This window comes from Etheostoma spectabile, chromosome 3 (assembly GCF_008692095.1).
Source record: "Etheostoma spectabile isolate EspeVRDwgs_2016 chromosome 3, UIUC_Espe_1.0, whole genome shotgun sequence".
Taxonomy (NCBI): Eukaryota; Metazoa; Chordata; class Actinopteri; order Perciformes; family Percidae; genus Etheostoma; species Etheostoma spectabile.
Genome location: NC_045735.1, coordinates 3,180,174 through 3,201,157, shown reverse-complemented (window position 1 = coordinate 3,201,157; position 20,984 = coordinate 3,180,174). Strand labels below are relative to the sequence as shown.

At 41.5% G+C, this 20,984-nt stretch overlaps 3 protein-coding genes across 5 annotated transcripts in view; all 3 read right to left on the bottom strand.

The window, feature by feature from the left end:
* The window catches only part of LOC116685511 (aldehyde dehydrogenase, dimeric NADP-preferring), a 7,400-nt gene extending 3,842 nt beyond the window's left edge, over positions 1 to 3,558 (bottom strand). Inside the window, exons 1-4 of the mRNA XM_032510537.1 lie at positions 3,375 to 3,558; positions 1,834 to 2,024; positions 1,503 to 1,734; positions 628 to 713 (exon numbers count right to left, since the gene is read on the bottom strand). Of these exons, the coding sequence (XP_032366428.1) occupies positions 628 to 713; positions 1,503 to 1,734; positions 1,834 to 1,989 (474 nt within the window). The 5' untranslated portion in view covers positions 1,990 to 2,024; positions 3,375 to 3,558. The remainder of the gene's footprint in view (positions 1 to 627; positions 714 to 1,502; positions 1,735 to 1,833; positions 2,025 to 3,374) is intronic.
* A 1,514-nt stretch (positions 3,559 to 5,072) lies between these two features.
* LOC116671899 (aldehyde dehydrogenase family 3 member A2) lies at positions 5,073 to 14,621 on the bottom strand. 2 transcript variants are annotated; one of them, XM_032503387.1, is made up of 11 exons: positions 14,376 to 14,621; positions 12,281 to 12,442; positions 10,345 to 10,576; positions 9,797 to 9,882; positions 9,475 to 9,683; positions 9,169 to 9,286; positions 8,363 to 8,504; positions 7,520 to 7,686; positions 7,257 to 7,356; positions 6,914 to 7,152; positions 5,073 to 5,561 (listed from the first exon to the last, which is right to left on the bottom strand). In XM_032503387.1, the coding sequence occupies exons 2-11, from the start codon at positions 12,440 to 12,442 to the stop codon at positions 5,541 to 5,543; spliced, it is 1,476 nt and encodes a 491-aa protein (XP_032359278.1). In that variant the 5' UTR covers positions 14,376 to 14,621; the 3' UTR covers positions 5,073 to 5,540. The 2 variants fall into 2 exon arrangements, with proteins under 2 accessions (XP_032359278.1, XP_032359284.1); XM_032503393.1 differs by lacking the exons at positions 9,797 to 9,882; positions 14,376 to 14,621.
* Positions 14,622 to 17,501: 2,880 nt separating this feature from the next.
* The window catches only part of ulk2 (unc-51 like autophagy activating kinase 2), a 35,283-nt gene continuing 31,800 nt past the window's right edge, over positions 17,502 to 20,984 (bottom strand). The window contains exons 20-28 of one of the 2 annotated variants that reach the window (XM_032503373.1): positions 20,817 to 20,926; positions 20,571 to 20,708; positions 20,213 to 20,454; positions 19,887 to 20,065; positions 19,631 to 19,749; positions 19,251 to 19,408; positions 18,913 to 19,048; positions 18,096 to 18,198; positions 17,502 to 18,065 (exon numbers count right to left, since the gene is read on the bottom strand). In XM_032503373.1, the coding sequence (XP_032359264.1) occupies positions 18,134 to 18,198; positions 18,913 to 19,048; positions 19,251 to 19,408; positions 19,631 to 19,749; positions 19,887 to 20,065; positions 20,213 to 20,454; positions 20,571 to 20,708; positions 20,817 to 20,926 (1,147 nt within the window). In that variant the 3' untranslated portion in view covers positions 17,502 to 18,065; positions 18,096 to 18,133. Of the gene's footprint in view, positions 18,199 to 18,912; positions 19,049 to 19,250; positions 19,409 to 19,630; positions 19,750 to 19,886; positions 20,066 to 20,212; positions 20,455 to 20,570; positions 20,709 to 20,816; positions 20,927 to 20,984 lie in introns of both variants that reach the window. The other variant, XM_032503363.1, reaches the window with a different exon arrangement.

The following is a 20,984-nucleotide window of genomic DNA, read 5'->3' as shown; positions in this document are numbered from 1 at the left end:
TATTTATTTTTTTTTTTTGGGCTGCAACATATGAGGAAAACATGCGATATGCGATAATGTTGTACTGTCATGATCAGTTCTGTATTTCTGCTGCTTCCAGTATTCTGCTAAAATACAACAAATTGCTTGTTGAATTTAAAACAGGTGAAAGGAAATCCGCAACAAATTGAACACTGAATGGAATATAAAAGGCATCACTAAAAAAGAAGGACAGCTGTGCATTATGAAGTGCGGTTCTCTGCTGATATTTTCTTTCAACTAACACAAAAAAATGATTGAACTGAATGTCTTATGCAATATTAGACACAGCCTTTTGCGATGTGTACGTATATTGTGCAAGTTGACATTGCGATGCCAATAAAAAAAAAAGATTTGTAGTGCAGCTCTCATTTTTTTCATCTTGAAATATACAACTTTGTCAACACAAGGTAACTAATGAAAATCTAAAAGCATGTTTTAAAAATTCAAGATGATGTTAGCTCCTTCTGATGGAGGGAGGGAGGGAGTCCCCCCCCATACCCAACTCAGACATATCTGGGATGTGCAGTATACTGCGTTGGTACAAGGCTTTGACGTCACAGCAGCTCATAACGTTATTCCAGCAACAATAGCGGCCGGTGTTCAGACCTTGTCCAGATAGCGAGGCAGCAGAGCCCGGAGGAGGAGGGACGAGAACTCGCTGAGCTCGGACGGCTTCACCACAGCTGCGTTGCCTGCAGAGAGAGAACACAGGTTTCTGTGAATGGGATGAGATCACTGAGTGACGCAGAGCACACGGGTAGGAGGCTGGGAATGCAGCGCTGCAAATGTTTTCAAACTGAAATTCACAGCAACAAATTTCTCTCTCCATGTTCTCATACTTTGACTTTGGCATATTAAGAGTCATTAACTCATATTTGTATTAGTGTTTCATTATTACCTCCACCAAGAAGGATAAGAGGTTATGTTTTATGTTACATTGCTCAATATAATACTGGTGTATAATATTTTCCCAGTAGCCACCAATGCGTGAACAGAAGTGGAATTAGCAATTTCCTAATCTATAGAAAACATAACAAAAGGCTGAACTAGAATTGGAAAATACAGTAGGTTAATTTCATAGAATATGTTTTACTTTTTTGTTTCTGTTTGCTATTGATTCCCTTTTGTCGTAACGCTAACATACATTTAGGCTGTTAAAAAATAAAAATGACCTCCCAGCCAAATAAAGTCAGACTAAGTCCAATCTGTCTGCCGTTTAGCAAGGGAAAATAACACCTTTATTATTTTGATCAGTGCATGGACTTTGGTTATTGCATAATCCCCAATCACCCAACTTCCACCTGAGCAGGTGTCTAATCAGCAATAACTTAAAATGTGTAGATGCACACAACCTCAATTAATTTCTGTGGGTTAGATGCTCATTTCAGTTTCACCGAAAAAGATTACAGGAGAATACTGAACACGGGCAATAGAAGTCTTCCTGACTACAGTACATTTAATGAAGTAAAAAGGATCCCTACCAGCAGCAATAGCTCCAACCAGGGGCAGCAGGGTGAGGGCCCAGGGGTAGTTCCAGGCCCCGATGATGAGCACCACTCCCAGAGGCTCCGGCTGGATGTAAACCTCATCTGATATGGTGAGGAGGTTCCTCTCAACCGGCCGTGGAGCCGCCCACGCTGCCAGTTTCTCTATAGCCAGCTTGATCTCATTCTCAATGCCAATGAGCTCCAAGAGCGGCGTGTCATACTGGCTCTGTAGGAAACCCAGCAGAGTCAACATTACACACACATTAAACATTGTAAACATACACGGTCCATGGTACATGCAGCAGTGGGCTGTGTCTCCACTCACCCTGTTGATATCCTGTTTTAGAGCGGTGGAGATCTCGGTCTCTTTCTCAGTGAGCATCCTCTGCAAGGCATGGAGCTGCTGCAGTCTGAACTCCAGAGGCCGAGTCCTGCCGCTCAGGAAGGCCTCCCTGGCCCGCCTCACCGCCTGCCTCTCCATACAGACAGGTCAAGGACAGCAAAGAGCCTGTGGAACTGCAGACACAGATGTTAAGACAGCAGGCTTGTCTGTGTGGAATATGCAGTTACAATATCAGTAACATAAATAAAATAAAAGAATAAAATGTCCTTGTAAATCTTGTGTATCTTGCGTATCTCCTATTTTCTCTACAGTCCAGCGGGGCTGGCTGAAGCCTTTTTGGGGCCCTGAGGTAACACTTGACTCCCTTCCTCACTACACATACAGTATGTATTTAATAACCCAAGGGAACCTACCAATAAACCAACAAAAGAACATAAATCAGCCTTCAACTTGTTCAATTACATCATAAAAGATGCCAAACGATAACACAATTTCCATAGTGTGTAAAGTTACACAACCTTTTAACACATTTGGTACACGCTATTTTTTTTTCAAAGGTGTTTTTGCAGAATGTTTTGCCACAAAATGACTGGTCAACAATTGTGTGTGTGTGTGCAAAACAATCAGTAAAACAATCGAAAGGAGAAAGGAGATGAGTGGTTCTGGTAAAACTTATAATATCATGGTGCGTTCAGTAAAGGAGTTATTTAACGAAAGTAGGCTAAAAAAATAAAAACAGCTAAACAAATTATGAATTCTTCTTTAATCCAGATTTGGATTTTCTATGAGACTACTTCTTCTCCTCTACAAAGATCCTTGCTTTTATTTATTGAATGTAAATATGCCAAGAAAAGAGTTTTCTAGAAAGTTTTTCATTTTTATAAAAAAAATTCAAATCCACACCCATGACACTTATATTTTGAAGTTCAAAGCCTAAATAAGCTTATAAAAGTTATTATGTATTATAAATAGGCTATAAACGCCCAACTGATGTGACCTACATGAACTGACATGAACTATTTGCAGAAGACAACAGTAGACCCTCTTATCTTGTAGTCCCTGACTTTATGAGGCTCTCCCTGTGTGTTTATTACTCAAGTTATTACATCTAAACATCTTTTCAAGGAAAGTTTTTTTTTTTTGCTGAATGATGATGTTATTACAATCTGCATCTGATATGATTTGCAGCCAGAACCTTCAAACCCTCTTGGATCCGTGTGTTGGCAGGCATGTAGACCTATTTACAGAAAACCTCCGAGACGTCACTGTTCGACATTTCTCTTATTTTAATTCAGTCTGTTTAACCACGACAATATATATATATATATATATATATATATATATATATATAATAGACATAATATAATATATATGTTAACCTATGTCAGCGGGTTACTCTCTTTTTGTGCAATTACAGGAACTTAAAGTTGCGATCTAAACGCGATTATATCGAATCACATCGTTGATTTCATTCTCCTTTTTGATTCTGAGAAAAAGATGAAAAAAAAGAAAAGTAGACTCACCTAAGCAGGTCAAATACACATCCAGCGGACTGTATGAAATAAAAGCTCAATAATCCGCCACTGATACGATCTGATCTAAAAGCGGTTCAGATGTCCGGCACGCTGCGCGCTGACTGACTGACTGACTGACTGAATAAGTCTCATTGGACACTGTTCATCAGTCAAGCTGCTCTAGGATCAGTTTACGGGGAGGCTCACTGTAACCTGCTGCTCATTAGAACCGCCTTGAGCATTGCCCCCCCCCCCCCCGCTGTAGCTCACTAGATTGTGTTTCTTCTTTTAGATTAGATTAGATTAGATTAGATTCAACTTTATTGTCATTACACATGTACAGGTACAAGGCAACGAAATGCAGTTGTGGGTCTAACAGAAGTGCAATAGCAGTAAGTGCGGATATACAATGGTCGTAAGTGCAAGACATGGATATGTAATGAATAATATAGAAAAGAATACTATTATAAACAGAGTTTTACAGATGGGTTTGTCCTATGAATACAAAAATAGATAACAGGATTGTGAGCAAGATTACAGCTAGGAATTTGGTGGAATTACTATAATTGCAAATTTTTTACAGATATGTGCAACAGCAAATATACTAATGAAATAAGGTAAAGTTTGGGCAGAACATATCCGAATTAAAGTGCGGTGGAAAGTAATTGCTATTACAGTTAAAGTACGGTAGTGCGGATGTAAATGTAAACAATTGGTACTGTAAATAAATAAACAGTCAGCAGTGCAAATGAAATGTAAGTAGTGCAAAAAGGTAAGTAGTGCAAAAGATGCAGATGTAAACAGTCGTTACTATAGTAACAGTCAGCAGTCAGTGAACATTATAATATTGCAGATACAAAATGGAGGCAGGTGTGAGGAGGAGAGGAGAGTCTGTCAGTATAGAGGGGAGTGGGATCAATGAGGATTAGAGTTCAATAAAGAGACAGCTCGGGGAAAAAACTGTTCTTTAGTCTGCGGTCCTGGTCCGGAGGACCCTGAAACGCCTGCCGGAGGCAGGAGAGAAACAGTCTGTGGGCTGGGTGAGAGGAGTCCTTCAGGATGCTGCGAGCTCGGTGCAGACAGCGTTTCCTCTGGATGTGCGATGGCGGGCAGTGGAGTCCCGGTGATGCGCTGGGCGGTTTTCACACACGCTGCAGTGCCTTGCGCTCTGCAACAGAACAGCTCCCCATACCACACTGTTGCACAGTTTGTCAGGATGCTTTCTATTGCACAGCGATTGAAGTTCACCAGGATAGTTGAGGAAAGCTGATTCTTCCTCAGTGTCCTCAGGAAGAAGAGGCGCTGGTGAGCCTTCTTGACCAGGAGGAGGTGTTGGTTGACCAGGACATGTCCGCCGAGATGTGGATCCCCAGAAACTGAAACTGGAGACACGCTCAACAGCCATTCCATCGATGTGGATGGTGTCGTGCGTGCCTCTAGGCTCCTTTCTGAAGTCCACGATGAGCTCCTTGGTTTTGGTGGTGTTGAGGAGCTTTACAGCCTTTAGTTGAGCTAATTCTTTACTCCTAGAGTCATCATGAACGTCATTGTATCTTAGTAGCAGCATGTAAGTCACTGCAGTCAAGTCATAAATGACAATAACCTTGGGATCCTGTTAATAATATGCCACTGTTAAGATGTATCAAACTCATAAATCAGTTTTGTACAAAGGGAAAAACAATTAACAAAAACTCAACATCAAAACAATTAATCAAAACTAACTTTATTTTCAACGTGTAGTTGCAGAAAGTGTTTTGGACATCAATCAAAAACACAACTGGCATCATTTAAAAAGCAGACCTGGTGCTTACACTGTGATGGATTGCCATGTTAAAAGACAGTTTGTGTGTAGCTTGAATGAATGAAGGCCAGTTTGATAACGTTACCTTCATAAATGTTAGGAATCTTAAAGTAAAAATCTCCATATCCCAAGTTAAATACAAATATAGTATTATCCTAAAAATGTTGATAGCAGCTTCAGATGCAACAGAAATCAAATGCAATTAAAACATATTTGAAGGACAGAAATCAGTCAAATATGTCTACAACACAAAAGAAAAATAATATGGACCAGGAATTCAAAGGTGGGCTGTATTACAGGTGAGGAGTAAAATGTGGCTGTCCCAGGATCACCTACACCACCACGGATCAACTCAGGCCCCCGGTTTCTGCTCCTCAGCGTGACCGCAGGTATTTCTGCAACAAAAGAAACACGACACCCAAATTAAAACGTAAAGAGACAGATGCAAACTGTTTGAAATGCAGGGACAACAGATAGTTTCACTGTTTCACAAAAGCACAACAAGTGTAGATGTCAACAAAGGTGGTTGGGTAGACCAAAACAAAAGGGGCCTTTTAGCAGAGGAGAGTGAAGCATTCTGGGTAATTAAAGGGAGGGTAGATGAGGGGGCATTATGTGGTTAGATTTCCTGGACAACAGCACATTGTCTGCCGGAGACAAAGCCAATCCATTGTTGTATAAAGATATTGTGTGTGTGTGTGTGTGTGTGTGTGTGTGTGTGTGTGTGTGTGTGTGTGTGGGGGGGGGGGGGGGGGGGGCAGCTTGAGAAACTGCATTTCTAATTATTTAAAAGGCTGTAAACAGTCACCACACAAATACCACACTGTTCAATTATCTCTCTTCAAAAGCCAATCTTTTTTCATAAAGCCTAGCCTTGCTTTGCCAGACCCTCCTCCAAGGCGCACTGGAGCAGAGGCTACTCCACACAGCATTTGGGGATGGGTGAAAAACGCGCTCTGGTTTAGTGGCATTTCTTTAAACCAATCAGAATCTCTAAGCTCCACATAGAGCCGCTGCAAAAAGGTCATGTGAGAGAAAACTCAGAAAGGACAGATAGTCCAACTAGCCGTCTTAATTCACCCTGCAGAGATCTGAGGAGCAGTCAAAAATAGTCCTCATCAATCGAATCGAATTTAAAATTCCAACACAAAAAAGTGGAAGGCAACGAAAAAGACATGCATCCGAATTTCCTGGGTACTGGAGCAATCCCGGAAGTGGAACATCAAGGACATTGACTATATAAAGCCTAACTGTTAGATAACTGTAACACATAAAACTTGTCCTTCTATTAAGGGGAATATGGTCCCATCAGTCAGTCAGTTCTCTAGTCACGCCAACACTAATTAATACAGCATTGAGTTTTAACCTTGGGTGACTCGATGGAAAGCAAAGTGCGTCAATTATTAACAAAGATTTAGCCCTTAACACAGGATAACTACATCTTGTCCTGTAAGACAAGTTATTAGTGACATCTATTGGACCATTTGGCCCCTTGAATAAATATTTAATTGGGTTTAAATCCAGTAACTGTCTCAAGGAATTTAGTTTTTTGAAAACTGCCAATAAACTTACATAAAAGGTCTCAGACCTTTGTTTCTAATCTCTCTGTGATTAATACCAAATGGAATAGTTCTTCTGCAGGGGGACTTCCTCGGAAACTACAGACGTGTAAAATAAAACATTAAAACATCCAAACAAAACCTTATATCCCTCATTGGACTGTAATGGTATATTTTAGCTCCTTTACCTGAGCCACAAATGCTGCCAAGCTGGTTAATGTGGCCAGCAGTGCCATGCGCTGCAGCGTGCACACGTTGACATGCTTGAGCAGTAAGAATCGTGCCCAACTCAGCTTTTTGGCAGTGTGGGGGGGGTAACGCATGCTGTTGACTGCCTCCATCTTCAGCTGCTTGATCAGACAGCTGCGCAGGTGGCTCAGCTGGTCAAAGCTGTGCCGTCCGTGGTAACAGCCCATACCACTGTTACCTGAGCAAGACATGAGAGAAATCAGCTGTAACTAAGTGTCTGTAAATAAAAAAGGAGGCAAAATATGTGCAGGTTGGTTTAACTCTTATACTGTAGACACTCACCAACTCCTCCAAAGGGCAGAGCACTAACAGCGTAGTGTACCAGACAGTCGTTTGCCAGCAGAGCTCCGCTGGATGTCTCAGCTATCACCCGTTTGATCAGCTGTTGATCAGACGGGAACAGTCAGGACAAGTCAAGTCAAATCAACCAGAGCATTGTGGGTACACTCTTATCAACGTCATAGCATTTAAAAACCAGACATAAGAATATCTAAATATTAACCCCAATAATGATAAACAAACATGTCTGGCTGTGATGCGTTTACCTTATTGTCTTTAGAGAAGATGTATATAACCAGAGGTTTTTCTCTCTCATTAATGAACTGGATGGCCTCGTCTGTACCGCTCACTGTGATGATGGGCAGCAGTGGTCCAAAGATCTCCTCCTTCATCACTTTGGATTCCCCTGTCACATCCTTCAACACAGTGGGGGCTGCAAGGAGACAGGAAGAAGAGACTCACTCTAAGAGTATGGCCCAAGATGTATTGATACTGCTTTATATAGTGGACAAGCAAGATACAAGTTATAAATTGGGAATTGAGCTTAGTGCCTTGATAAAAAAAAAAATAGGAAAGATCCAACCTTTAAGTCCACAAATTTTCTTTGTGAATTAAATTTGAAATATAGAGGACATAGGTATAGACACCCCTACGTTATACTCCCATAGAGGTTGGCAGATTTGTATTTTCAAAGGCCAGTTATTTCATGGATCAGGAGACTATGCATCCTGATAAACTTCCCTTGGCTATTGGAATTAAAATAGCCCCCCACATCATCACATACCCTTCACCATCCCTGCTGCAAAACTTCCTTTTACTGTTAGGAATCCAAGATGACTACACCTGCCGTCATTCGTGAAGAAACAACATTCACGTAAGTAATGCTACTCAATATTTAGTAATATTCCTTTAGGTAGTCTGAGGCCCTGTGTCACAGCATAGCGACATTTTTAAGAAGTTAATGGCTACCACCAATAACAGAAGTAAGTAAAAAGCTGTACTCTTAAGATAACCACTACCAAAATCAATTCATTTTACACAACTTTAGAGGTTTGCCTAACATATAGTACAAATTCTTGAGCAAACAATTGCTCAAAATGACCATGTACCTATGTAGCACTGGGATTCATCATTGCCTCCACCGACAGCAACAGTGCTCCCCTCCATAAGAGCCATGAGCCTCTTAAAGTGCCGCTGGTTAATAATGCGTCCGTAGTCCTCAAATGTTTCTGGATTATCTGTGTAAAACTCCTGCAATGTGTGAGACAAAAGATAAATGATGTTCAGATTACTTGCAATCTCAATATTAAGACAATTTAGAGATTATTAGAGAAAAGCATGGAAACATATATATCCTACAGCCTGTTCTTCCTTCTTGTTGTGGGGAACAATAGTTCATATGTATCAAGCTGTGTTGTTCAAATATGGGAAATACACCAATTAAGTAAGTTAACAGTAATATTGCGCTCTTGGTACTTAACAAGTAGGTACTTTACTTGGGCAACAAAAACATACAAACATTGCACGCAAAGCCTGTATTGCATACTTAAGTGCCTGTTGAGGGGCCTCGATATACCTCGATAGTGCACTGCAGGGCATTAAGGCACCGCAGAGTGTAGCAGGATGTAACAGGGCATCGCAGGACGTGTAGCAGGACCACGGCGACAGCTGCAACCATGATTTGGGATTTGGGTTGTGCAATGAACCATGTTGCTGAAGATACCAACAATTTTAATGGTCATGTTTCACATTCTTTAGTCTAGATAATTCCTACTTAATTAAATTTTAGTGAAACCTGGAGTGTTTCTAATTTGACTTTTCCTATTCGACCTCCTGAAATGTCATCATGATCTGTCAAATTACCTTAAAATGAAAATAGCTGACATGCTGTATCACAATCTGAGTTCAGACCAACCTTGATGCACTTCTGGATCTCTTCTACTACTTGGCTCTGGATGCTGGGTTCACACAGGATAAAGTCTGGAGCGATGCAAGTCTGGCCACAGTTGACAAACTTTCCCCATGTGATGCGACTGTATATGGTTATGGGGGGGGGGGGGGGGGGGAAACACAAACACCTCAAACCTTGAATATACATTTTGGGTTGTGGTAGCTTTCAAACTGCTCTGTGTTGGTGGGCATTGTGACTTTTATGTAGTTCACATAAGGGCAGCTTTTTTTTTTTTTTTTTTTTTTTTTACATATTACAGTTCAGACTGACCGACATGCAACACTGATGTCACAGTTCTTGTCGATGTAGCAGGGGTTCTTTCCTCCCAGCTCCAGGGTCACCGGGGTGAGGTGGCGAGCCGCAGCCTCCATCACCAATTTCCCCACGGTGCAGTTTCCTGTGTAGAAAATGTGGTCAAATCTCTGCTTCAGCAGCTCCTGGGTCTCTGACACTCCACCTGTCACCACTGGGTACAGATCCTAGGGAGAGAACAGTTTATGCAATCATTCAAACCTCCTTGTACATTCACACTAGAAGTAGATAAAGGTTAAAAAGTGTGTGCGTTTCATATTGAACAAAGCAGGAGGCTCACTTTGTCCAGATACTGAGGGAGAAGTTCCTCCATCACTTTGGCAGAGTGAGAGCTGACTTCAGATGGTTTTATTACTGCTGCATTACCTGAAAGATGAAGGAGAGACACAACGGTAGGGAAAACTAATGATGATGGGGAAGCAAGGGACGCTCACCGCCACTTCTCACAGTGAATCCTGCAATACATTGTTTGATAAAGTTAACTGTTTATTACAGAAAGAATTCTGTTTCCTGTATAATATTTAACAGTGCACAAGCAATGAATGACAAAAAGTTAAGTTTGAAATGTTATTTATTCCTATTTTGCTTACATACTGTATGTAAAGTGTTTAAGTGGCTATTCCTTATTTCAGCCATCCAGCTGGCATGAAGGAAAATAATGCATTTCTCCCTGTATGACTATTGAACAACTGCAAACACACAAAATGGAAATAGCAAAAGAGCCTACACATGGAGCCTCCGTAGCTACACCGTACACTATGCACCTTTTTTTAACACCAGTGCACTTATATACAAATACATATGGGTGTGTATGGGTATATTTATTACCAGCAGCAATAGCTCCAACCAGCGGCTGGAGGGTGACAGCCCAGGGGTAGTTCCAGGCCCCGATGATGAGCACCACTCCCAGAGGCTCAGGCTGCACATAAACTTCATCTAAAATGGTGAGGAGGTCCTTCTCTACCGGCCGAGGAGCCGCCCACTCTGCCAGTTTCTCTATGGCCAGCTTAATCTCTCCCTCCAGTCCCAGTGTCTCAAACAGCTCGGTCCCACGTTCACTCTGAAAGCAAAAGGAGGGACAAAATCCAGGGATCTCTGGTTGTATAAAGTCCTTCACTGACTAAACAGCATTCATTAGCAGAATGCTAGCAAGTTATAGGCAACAACAACAACTCAACCTGTAAGAAATCAAAAGGACGTAAATACTTGTTCATTCAACTTTCAACCTATAATCTATGTCTAACTTGCAAAACCTACACTCACCGGCCACTTTATTAGGTACACCTGTCCAACTGCTCGTTAACACTTAATTTAAGCAGCCAATCACATGGCGGCAACTCAGTGCATTAGGCAGTAGACATGGTCAAGAGAATCTCCTGCAGTTCAAACCGAGCATCAGTATGGGGAAGAAAGGTGATTTGAGTGACTTTGAACGTGGCATGATTGTGGTGCCAAGGGCTGGTCTGATATTTCAGAAACTGCTAATCTACTGGGATTTTCACGACAACCATCTCCAGGGTTTACAGAGAATGGTCCGAAAAAGAAAAAACATCCAGTGAGCGGCAGTTCTGTGGGCGGAAATGCCTTGTTGATGCCAGAGGTCAGAGGAGAATGGCCAGACTGGTTCGAGCTGATAGAAGGGCAACAGACTCAAATAACCACCCGTTACAACCAAGTGGGCAGAAGAGCATCTCTGAACGCACAGTACGTCGAACTTTGAGGCAGAGGGCTACAGCAGCAGAAGACCACATGGGTGCCACTCCTTTCAGCTAAGAACAGGAAACTGAGACTACAATTTGCACAAGCTCATCGAAATTGGACATATAAAGATTGGAAAAACGTTGCCTGGTCTGATGAGTCTCGATTTCTGCTGCGACAGTCGGATGGTAGGGTCAGAATTGGCGTCTACAACATGAAAGCATGGATCCATCCTGCCTTGTATCAACGGTTCAGGCTGGTGGTGGTGGTGTCATGGTGTGGGGAATATTTTTTGGCACTCTTTGGGCCCCTTGGTACCAATTGAGCATCGTTGCAACGCCACAGCCTACCTGAGTATTGTTGCTGCCATGTCCATCCCTTTATGACCATAATGTACCCAACTTCTGATGGCTACTTTCAGCAGGATGATGCGCCATGTCATAAAGCTGGAATCATCCAGACTGGTTTCTTGAACATGACAATGAGTTCGCTGTACTCAAATGGCCTCACAGTCACCAGATCTCAATCCAATAAGAGCATCTTTGGGATGTGGTGGAACGGGAGATTCGCATCATGGATGTGCAGCCGACAAATCTGCGGCAACTGTGTGAGCCATCATGTCAATATGGACCAAACTCCCTGAGGAATGCTTCCAGCACCTTGTTGAATCTATGCCACGAAGAATTGAGGCAGTTCTGAAGGCAAAAGGGGGTCCAACCCGTTACTAGCATGGGGTACCTAATAAAGTGGCCGGTGAGTGTATAACATTTTGCATTTGCCTGCGATCACCCCCCAGTGGAACTCTGGTGGAACTGCAACAACAATACAGTACAATGGGGCTAAATAGGAAGTAAACAGGCTCTCTGTAGACAGGCTCTGAATGATCACAGACCAAAGACTTTCTAAAAATAATCTAGGCAGTAAATATTGGAGCAATGTTGGAAAAGGCATCCTTCGATATATTTCTGTCCAGTGACTTGCCTGTAGGACCTCAGACTTTTCACGAAATTCCAATATTTAAAAAAAAAGGACCTACTGGAGCCTCGTAAAGTTCTGACTAACCCACCTTGCCGAGATCCCTTTTGACAGCATCTGCAATGTCTTTCCGTCTCTCTGAGATGAAGCAGAGCAGGCTCTTCAGCTGATGGATCCTGGACTCCAGAGGTTTGCTTTTCCCTGTCTGGAAGGACCTTCTGGCCCGTTGTACAACCAGCTGTTCTCGGGACATCTTAAATAGAAAAAGAATATACAGTATGAGGGCCTAGAGTCCTTTGAATTCCCTTGATGCCAACTTTAACTTTCTGGTTGAATTGTTCTTGAATTTTTAAGTCAATTATATGTTAAGATGGCTAACATACTAAAAAAACAATTGTATTAAAGGTTGTGATTAATGCTACAGCTGTTGCTATACTGTAGCTAACGTTATGTCACTATAGAGCATACAACTGATTTGTTCATGACACTGACCTCACATTTTCCGAAAAAGTTCCCTTTGCCAATAAGCAATGAAATATGAAAATGAAGAATTTCTCAAATAAGTTATAGCAGTGGTTCCCAAATCTTTTGGACTTCGGTAAAGTTAGAAAGACATTCACAGATTCGAACTTCCGGGATCAATAACTCTGAAGCGAAATGTTTTTAAATCACAAACGACGTATCATTCCTATCGTGGTAAGGTTAACAGCGAGCTACAAACTCATTTTCATCCAAACGAACCATCCTTGAATCTGGAGAAATAACATTGTTCTCTACGAGCAGCCGGTGGAGAGACGGCAGCGAGACGAGGGCTAGGGACCGTCTACAAATTAAAACACCGACTAGAGATACCACAAAAATATTCATTAATTTACTTATTAAATAAGGTAGTGCCTCCATACTTACCTCGATTATTACTTGTCTAATGGTAGTTGTACTACAACAGGTATTTATCAAAAATGACCAAAAACATGATTTGGGTGAATTTCTTTTGCAAAACTCATTCAATAGTTATTATAGAAATGATGATACAGGTTTCTAAAAGGGCTAGACACAGATATGGGACTGCTGGTTGTACTACAGCAGTTATTTCTCAAAAATAACCCAAAACATAATTTTGGTGAATTTATTTTGCATAAATCATTTAATAGTTATTGTAGAAATGATGATTCAGGTCTCTTAAAGGGCTAGACATAGAGGTGGACCCCTGCTGGTTATACCAGCAGGGGGCCTTCTATGTGCCTAGCCCTTGTAGAGACCTTAATCATAATTTCTATAATAACTATTATGGAGGCACTACCTTATTTAATAAGTAAATTAATGAATATTTTTGTGGTATCTCTAGTCGGTGTTTTAATTTGTAGACGGTCCCTAGCCCTCGTCTCGCTGCCGTCTCTCCACCGGCTGCTCGTAGAGAACAATGTTATTTCTCCAGATTCAAGGACGGTTCGTTTGGATGAAAATGAGTTTGTAGCTCGCTGTTAACCTTACCACGATAGGAATGATAAGTCGTTTGTGATTTTTAAAACATTTCGCTTCAGAGTTATTGATCCCGGAAGTTCGAATCTGCGAGTGTCTTTCTAACTTTACCGAAGCATCTTTTGGTTCCCAAATCTTTCCACTAAACTGACATAAATTAGACCTTAGATCCTCATTTAATAAGATTTTGTCCCAGGGTTCCTCATTAGTCAGGATTTTTGCTTTCAGATGTTTAATTACAGAAAGTATATGACACCCATGACCAAAATAGTCATGTATTCTGTCATTGTTTTACTTATGGATGGAGTTTAAAATAAGGTGGGAATCCCAGGACGCCACTTTGGGCAATAGTATTATTTATACTATCCAAATGTAACGTTGGCTAACTAGGCCTAACGTTACCTGTAGCACATGACCATATGTAACCGTCGACTTTTGTTTTAGCAAACATTCACTGTGTTAAGAAACTTACAATAGTCGTTATTAGAACGCTATAATAACGCTGCTCGAGGAACAGTAAATAAAAATACCAGAACCACGAGCAAGCTAGCAAACGAAGTCTTTGGATGAGCACGTTCATTCTGGACGTCCAGACGTGCTTAGTTGCTAACGACATTGCATTGCATCCATACGAACAAATACAAGCTATAGTTAGCAAGCCGTGTAAGAGATAACTCTTGTAAATTAAAGATTTGACGGTAACTTACCGTTCAGTGCCGCTCACACGCTCTTACCAGCGTTAGTGTTAGCTAGTAGCAAACTACTTATAAAGTTTTTAAGACCAGATTTTAGCTAGCTAGCTAAAACAAGCGTCAGCAATTGGTGTAATTTAGGTGTGTCCAGCAGGGAAATACCTGTCGACCATCTCCTAATACCTGAACAAATAAACGTATGTAAACCTGTTCTTCTTCTTCATTGTTCCTTTGTAACTCCTGCAGGCCAGGAGGATAACTGCACCCTTCCATGCTAAGCTGTCTGGCTCTGTCTCTTATAATAGCCTAATTAACTTAGTGACACTGATAAAGAAATGACTAGAACTTTACTTGTTTATGGAGCTTTTTTGTCATATGACTGCTACTGTTAAATACAATTTGTATAGATATTATTTTTTGTATTATAGTTATTACATACAACGGAATTAGGAGTGCTACTGCTGAGTGCCTTAACAAAGACAAAACAACTCATCATTCACTATCTTCATATATTAATTTTTTCAGTTCAGACCTTTTCTGTCTCTGAGGAATCAACACAGAACCAAGCTCAGAAAAATAAAACAGCAAGACATTTTAATTGTTTCTTCTTCTTTTTTTTTTAATATTAAAGACTGTATTTGTGTTCCGTAAGGAACATAGACAGACACCCCTTGGTGAGGGACACAGGTATAACAGTAAAATTTCTCTTTGAAAAACAGGTGCTTGGAAAATGTGTTGCATTTTTAGGGTCAAGACTGACAACGGGTTTCTTCAAAATGCATTCAGATCAAGCTGAATAGGCGCAAAACAACAGGGTACATACAGTACATTCAAGATTCTAGAGGTTCTACTCTACAGGGTAAAATGCAGACTTGGTACCCATGCTTCATCTATAACAGTCCATCTTCAATTACAGTCAATGGGTAAAATGGTACAGAGCACAGATTGAGGCGGGTTTCCATAAGCTTTATTTGTCCCTCTTCACTCTGCGTGCAGTAAAAGGCTTTGTGTGGTTCAGAGTGCTCATGACAAGGACGAGGGAAACTGAAACCCAGATATGTCTCGGAAAAGAACAGTACATCAGATAAACAGGCCCAGAGACCGCTGGGTGCCTGTGAATGCATTTATACACATTTTTACACAAAAAAAAGAATTTATTCACACCTATACAGAGGAGTAGGTCTTTGTCTGCTTTCACAAGAAAAACGCATCTCCTTTTCCATCAATAACCGTTTACTACTGGCATTAATGCACACCTGGCAAGTGCACGTGTGTATATATACACTCATACATACATACTGTATAATACATACACTGTTGAGAGCACAGCAGACAACTTGAGGGGAGCCAGAGGGACAGTGGATGCTAGGCAGTGCAGATTGTGACAGTTCAAGCGTCACAAAATTTTGGGAAATGAGTATGAAATCTTAAGACATCACGCTTATTTCAGAAAATTTCATAAGACCTACTGAACAAACGTGTCTTCGTCTAAACAATGAACAGTCCTGGTAGAAAGAGTTCTCTGGAAAGTTTTGGAGCTGCCACAAGTTATATTTTATTCTTTGGCACACCCCTGTTGTGCCAAAATAGGTTTCCTTATGAAACCCTTGGCAGACATGGATAAAATGTATCAAATTCACCTATGTACATATAAAGATTTGTGCTCTTTGACCGACAGGCAGGTCATCTGATGGTATCATTGACACCCCAAAACTAAAAATGTGATCTCACACACACACACTCACTCCCCTCCCAAAAAGAGGGGAAAGGAATCATCACATGCACCATATACAAATATATACAAGTTTGCCAACATCAAGTTTTGTTAGAAAATTAGCTACAGATACTGACAGAACATAAAAAGCGGTAGTCTTCTAGTTAAAGGAAACCATTCAGTTTCACAAATCACTCCATCAGGGGTTAAAGTGGACGCTGATTGGTTGTTCAGCACTGCAGTAGGGACAGGAGAAGGGACTGCCACCACTTTTGAATATCCAAGCCTACAGACCTTGTGAGCAGAGTGAGCTACTGTCACCCCACACTGATCTTAAACCCTCCTCACTGTGATCAACCTAGTCCACAAGTCACCATGGGTCTGTTACATTCCTACACAACTGGGTCACAAGGGAAACAATGTGACAGATTTTTCTATTTACTATTTGGAAGTGCAAAATGAATAACAAGGATTTTTTTAGAAATGATAAATGTTGGTTTTATGTTTGAGAACAACTGCATCTGTCACATCAATGGTAAAGAACAGGGAAGGCTTTGAATGGCTGCATTCAAATTGTAGCCCATTCTTTAATACTGTATGTCCAGTGACTACTACTACTGTATCTGTAATTAAAGGGATATACATTTTTCAAACTCTACTACCCTATTTTAGAACAGGTTTTCTGTTTAAAAAATAAATAAATAAATCCACAAGCCCTAATCAAGATAACCCTGATGACATCATCTGGATTACAATCTCAGACTTCAGAAATTCCCCATCAGTCATAGAAGACATTTTACAATTCACAGGCTGAGGAGGGCTACTAGTGACCTGAATCAGTGACCTGATTTGTAAAATCGGTGACATGGCCCTTTAAATATATTTACTTAAATCAGCTTACAAGCAAAAAGTGGTTCTCTTTAACATCTAGTTGATCTTGACAGAAGACGCCCTGCAAGGTTGAGCTGCAGCCTATTTGTCTTGGCTGACAGCACTGTTTTCCTTACCCGAGTTTCCCTGGTTGCTCTGCCTTATGGGAAATGTATGCAGTCTGTAAACTTATTTATCATGCATACAGAGCAGGTACTTTTTGAGGATGGGAGCAGGAGTGATTAGAAAACCCTTCTCCTGTTCGTACCTTGGTGACTGTTATTCAGAAAATCTTTAAAATAAAATGATAAAAAAAAAAAAAAAACTTCCCCTGCCTTCACATTTCTCCATTCAGAACTTGTACAGATACACGTCTCTTCCTCTCAAACCACAATAAAGTGCTTGAGCTAACACAGGAAAAATAATAACAAAGCAATTCCAAATCTACAGGTTCCTTTGCTCACATGGCTGTCTAGTTTTTGTAACAAGAGTTCTTGTTTTATGTAAAAATCCATATTGTTGGATCTGTTACAGTTACCAGCCGTAAGTCTACTTTCTTCCATTTCATTCCACTCCAATACTTGAGGTTATCTAAACAGGCAGAAGACTCAAACATCCCTGTTCTTCTGAACCAATAAATAAGAACAAATACAACTTAAACACAGAGTAAATAACCACTGATATCACATAGTACGCAAGATTAAAACAAATGAAAACTCCAGTTCAAGTCTCTTGAAATCCACAACACTGCGTCATAGTCCTGTCCATCCTTTTTTTCTTCTGGTAAAAAAACAAATGATATCCTGAAAGATGGACATTAGTTTATTTTGATATCTGTTGATCAGATGAGTTTCCACCATCATAGCGTAAGAAGAAAAATGCACTTCAAAGTGCAGACATTATGTCCACATCTGGTTTAGCCTTTTGTTTCTGGATCCGTTGTCATCTTTGGTTGTAAATTTGTGCATCAGTCGCTTGTCGCAGTTCAGTTCGTGATGCAGCCGGTGTGATGATAAATACAGATGAAACCCTATCAAATGAAAAGTGCTTGAACTGCTACAGAAGGGAACAGCAGCTTTGTGAGGATGGTAGTCAATAGTCTTAGGACGTGGTCCCTCTGTCTGTCTGAGTGTGTGTGTGTGTGTGTGTGTGTGTGTGTGTGTGTGTGTGTGTGTTTATGGGAGAGCTGCTACTCATAGAGTGTGACAGTGCAGTAGCAGAGAGCTGATATCCTGCGGTCCACGCTGGCCTTGTCTGCAGGGAGAATACACAAAACAACAACAACATATAAATAGAAGTCATTAAAACACTTAAACAAGCAAAATATCGTTATTAGGCAGACTGCAGACCTAGTCTTGCTAGACCTGCAGATTTAGCAAAATCTCTTAACTGCACAAAGTTATTGTAAATAGTTTGTTTTAGCCTGATGAATACCAACGGTTCTTGAAGAGGTGAGTTTTCATGAGGTTGCATCATTAGCATAAACAACGCCCCCAAATCAGTAGTAGTCAGTAGTGGTGTAAGAGTACCCCAAAAAATGCCAAAATATTACTCTAGTCTATTACTAAAGTCAATCCTAATAGTTTGACACAAAGTGTTGTAGTAATTGTATGCCTTGGCGATATATTTTAAAGGTAAGTAAACCTCTCAGTAAATTGGAAAGCAATGATTGAATGAACAGTCAGACTTATTTTTGTAATATACTAAAACTCTTTTCCCATGTTGAAAAAGTCAGATATGTACATGACTTGAACATCAGGTCTAGAATTTTGCTTTTGAGTGTTAAATAGATGGTTTATTCTACAAATCTTCTGAAATCCTCCTACATGCCCCTAAAGACTAAAGACCATCTATTCATACGAGTAAATCCTACACAAGGCCAATTTTGTAAGACTGTTTGTGTGTGTGTGTGTGTGTGTGTGTGTGTGTGTGTGTGTGTGTGTGTTTGTGGTCAAGTTTTGTACTCACACTTGACCACGTTCTCAATGTCAGTGGGGTCCTGTAGGATCTTGGACAGGCCGTCCAGCAGCATGGCGGCCTTGCTGTAGCGGTAGGCTATATCTTCTGTTTGCTTGAACATCTCATCCAGAGCTGCTGACTGAACCTGACACACACACGCACACGCACACACACACACACACACACACACACACACACACACATATATTAGGCTAACCTGTATAGATCATAGCTGCACTTTACTGAACGTTGTTTAAAAACCTGGTGGAAATGACTAAAATTAATACCCAACTACAGTCCTTTTCTATAAGACCTGAAGATTTTTTTTACGTGTATCCGACACTCACCATCTCCACTGCATGATTGTAGATGAGCTTCTCCGCGGTGACACTGTTGATTTCGTCCAAAAAGCGCTGCTTGTCGGAGAAGAAATGGTTGAGTCTGTCAGTCAGCCGCCGGCAGAGGGAGATGCAGCTTTTGTAGCGTTCATTAAGACTCTTCACCACTGAGAGAAGACAGAGAGAGGGATTAGTATTTTTGCATTTAACTGTATTTGAAAGCTACATATTTGTAAAGGACACATGTTAGGTTTACATAACTACACTGTCTTTCTCCTGCTGATAAAGTGAACAGCAGATTTCCCCTCTTTTCTCAGCCACAGTTTCCGGTTTGATGCATTGGTCGCAGGTTAAGTCAAGTAACGAGCAATGAAATGAAATGTCCTTACCCTGTTTGACGGCAGTGGAAGGATTGAGCTTGGCTGATTTAATCTGAGCCTTGGCCAGATGGAGAGAGGAAGCCAGGAGCTGAGCTGCCTTCATGTAGAGCACCAACTGCTCCACCTGCCTGTAGGGGGAGCACAACCACAGTATATAAAATACTGTCTAAAATACTGCACCAACACCACTCAACAAAGAGCCTCCTTCTCACTACAGGATATTATCAATTGTATGAGATCAGACTATACTTTAGTCATTCCTTACCCCCACTCTCTGCTGAGCTGGCTGATCTGGTCCACAACCACACTGTCCTGGGGAGGGTAGAGAGAGGCGGCTGACACGCCAAGCTCCGTCCCTCCAGCTCGCACTGCCGCCATCTCCAGGACGCAGTCGGTGAATGAAAGCATCATCCGCAGGTGCATCAGGGTGTCTGTATGCTCACGCTAGACCAGAAATTACAAAGATGAAATGTAAAACACAGAAGAAGATTAAAAGTGTATACCAGTGAGTCATGCAGTTGTCCAATTGATCACTTTCCCTGATGGGTGATGAGAAATAGACACCAAACATTTGACCTCACACTCCCTCACCTCCATGAGGGTCTCCTCAGGCAGCTCAGGGGCTTCGAATGTGATGAATCCCTCTAAGCTGGGAGGGGAGGTCCCATAGGGAACATAGCGCAGGCTGCTGGGTGCCCCATCAGTACTGGGGACAACCTGCCCGCCCCCAAAACCCCCTGGAGGAGAGCAGCCTATGGCCATGCCTGGAGGAGATCCGACATAGACCCGACCGCTGGTGGAGCACAGGGAGCCGGCCGAACTGTTAGAGCCCACTGAAAGAAGGACGGGGGGATAGTGGAGATCATGAGATATACGGACAAACACCTTCACTAACTGTTACTAGCTTATTTTCTTGCATTCTAGCCCAGATCACAGGAAGGGTCCTCACCTGAGGTGGTGCGTGGTCGTGTGCCCAGGTGGCTGCAGGTAGGGGGAGTGCTGCTGTTGGGCGGTGAACCCACGGTGAAAAGGACAGTACGGGGACTCCCTGACCCAACCTGAACCAGCCCACTGGGACCTGCAGGGGCTTTGGGAAGAAGACATGTAATTGTTTTCATTCTTGGTGACACAGCGTTAATAGTCAGTTTAAATTTAAGTTTAGCGGTCCATTGTGTTGACAGCGGTGTATCCATACCTGTGTCCATGGGTCGCTCTGTGTTCAAACTGTCATTGCTGCCTTGATAGGCCTGTCCACCAAGAGTGATTCTGATTGGCTGCTCAGATAGACGACCTGTACTAACAGACCTGTGGGGAAACCATAGATAACATCAGCACAATGTCAAACAGCATGTCACATGCTAAA

Bases quoted from the DNA above. Each gene is read 5' to 3' on its own strand.
- LOC116671899 (XM_032503387.1), bottom strand. From the start codon at position 12,442: ATGTCCCGAGAACAGCTGGTTGTACAACGGGCCAGAAGGTCCTTCCAG. The intron at 9,287-9,474 runs GTCAGTCTGAAC...AACCATATACAG, and splicing joins GACATCAGTGTTGCATGTCG to TCGCATCACATGGGGAAAGT. The intron at 7,687-8,362 runs GTACATGGTCAT...GTCTCCTTGCAG, and splicing joins TGAATCCCAGTGCTACATAG to CCCCCACTGTGTTGAAGGAT.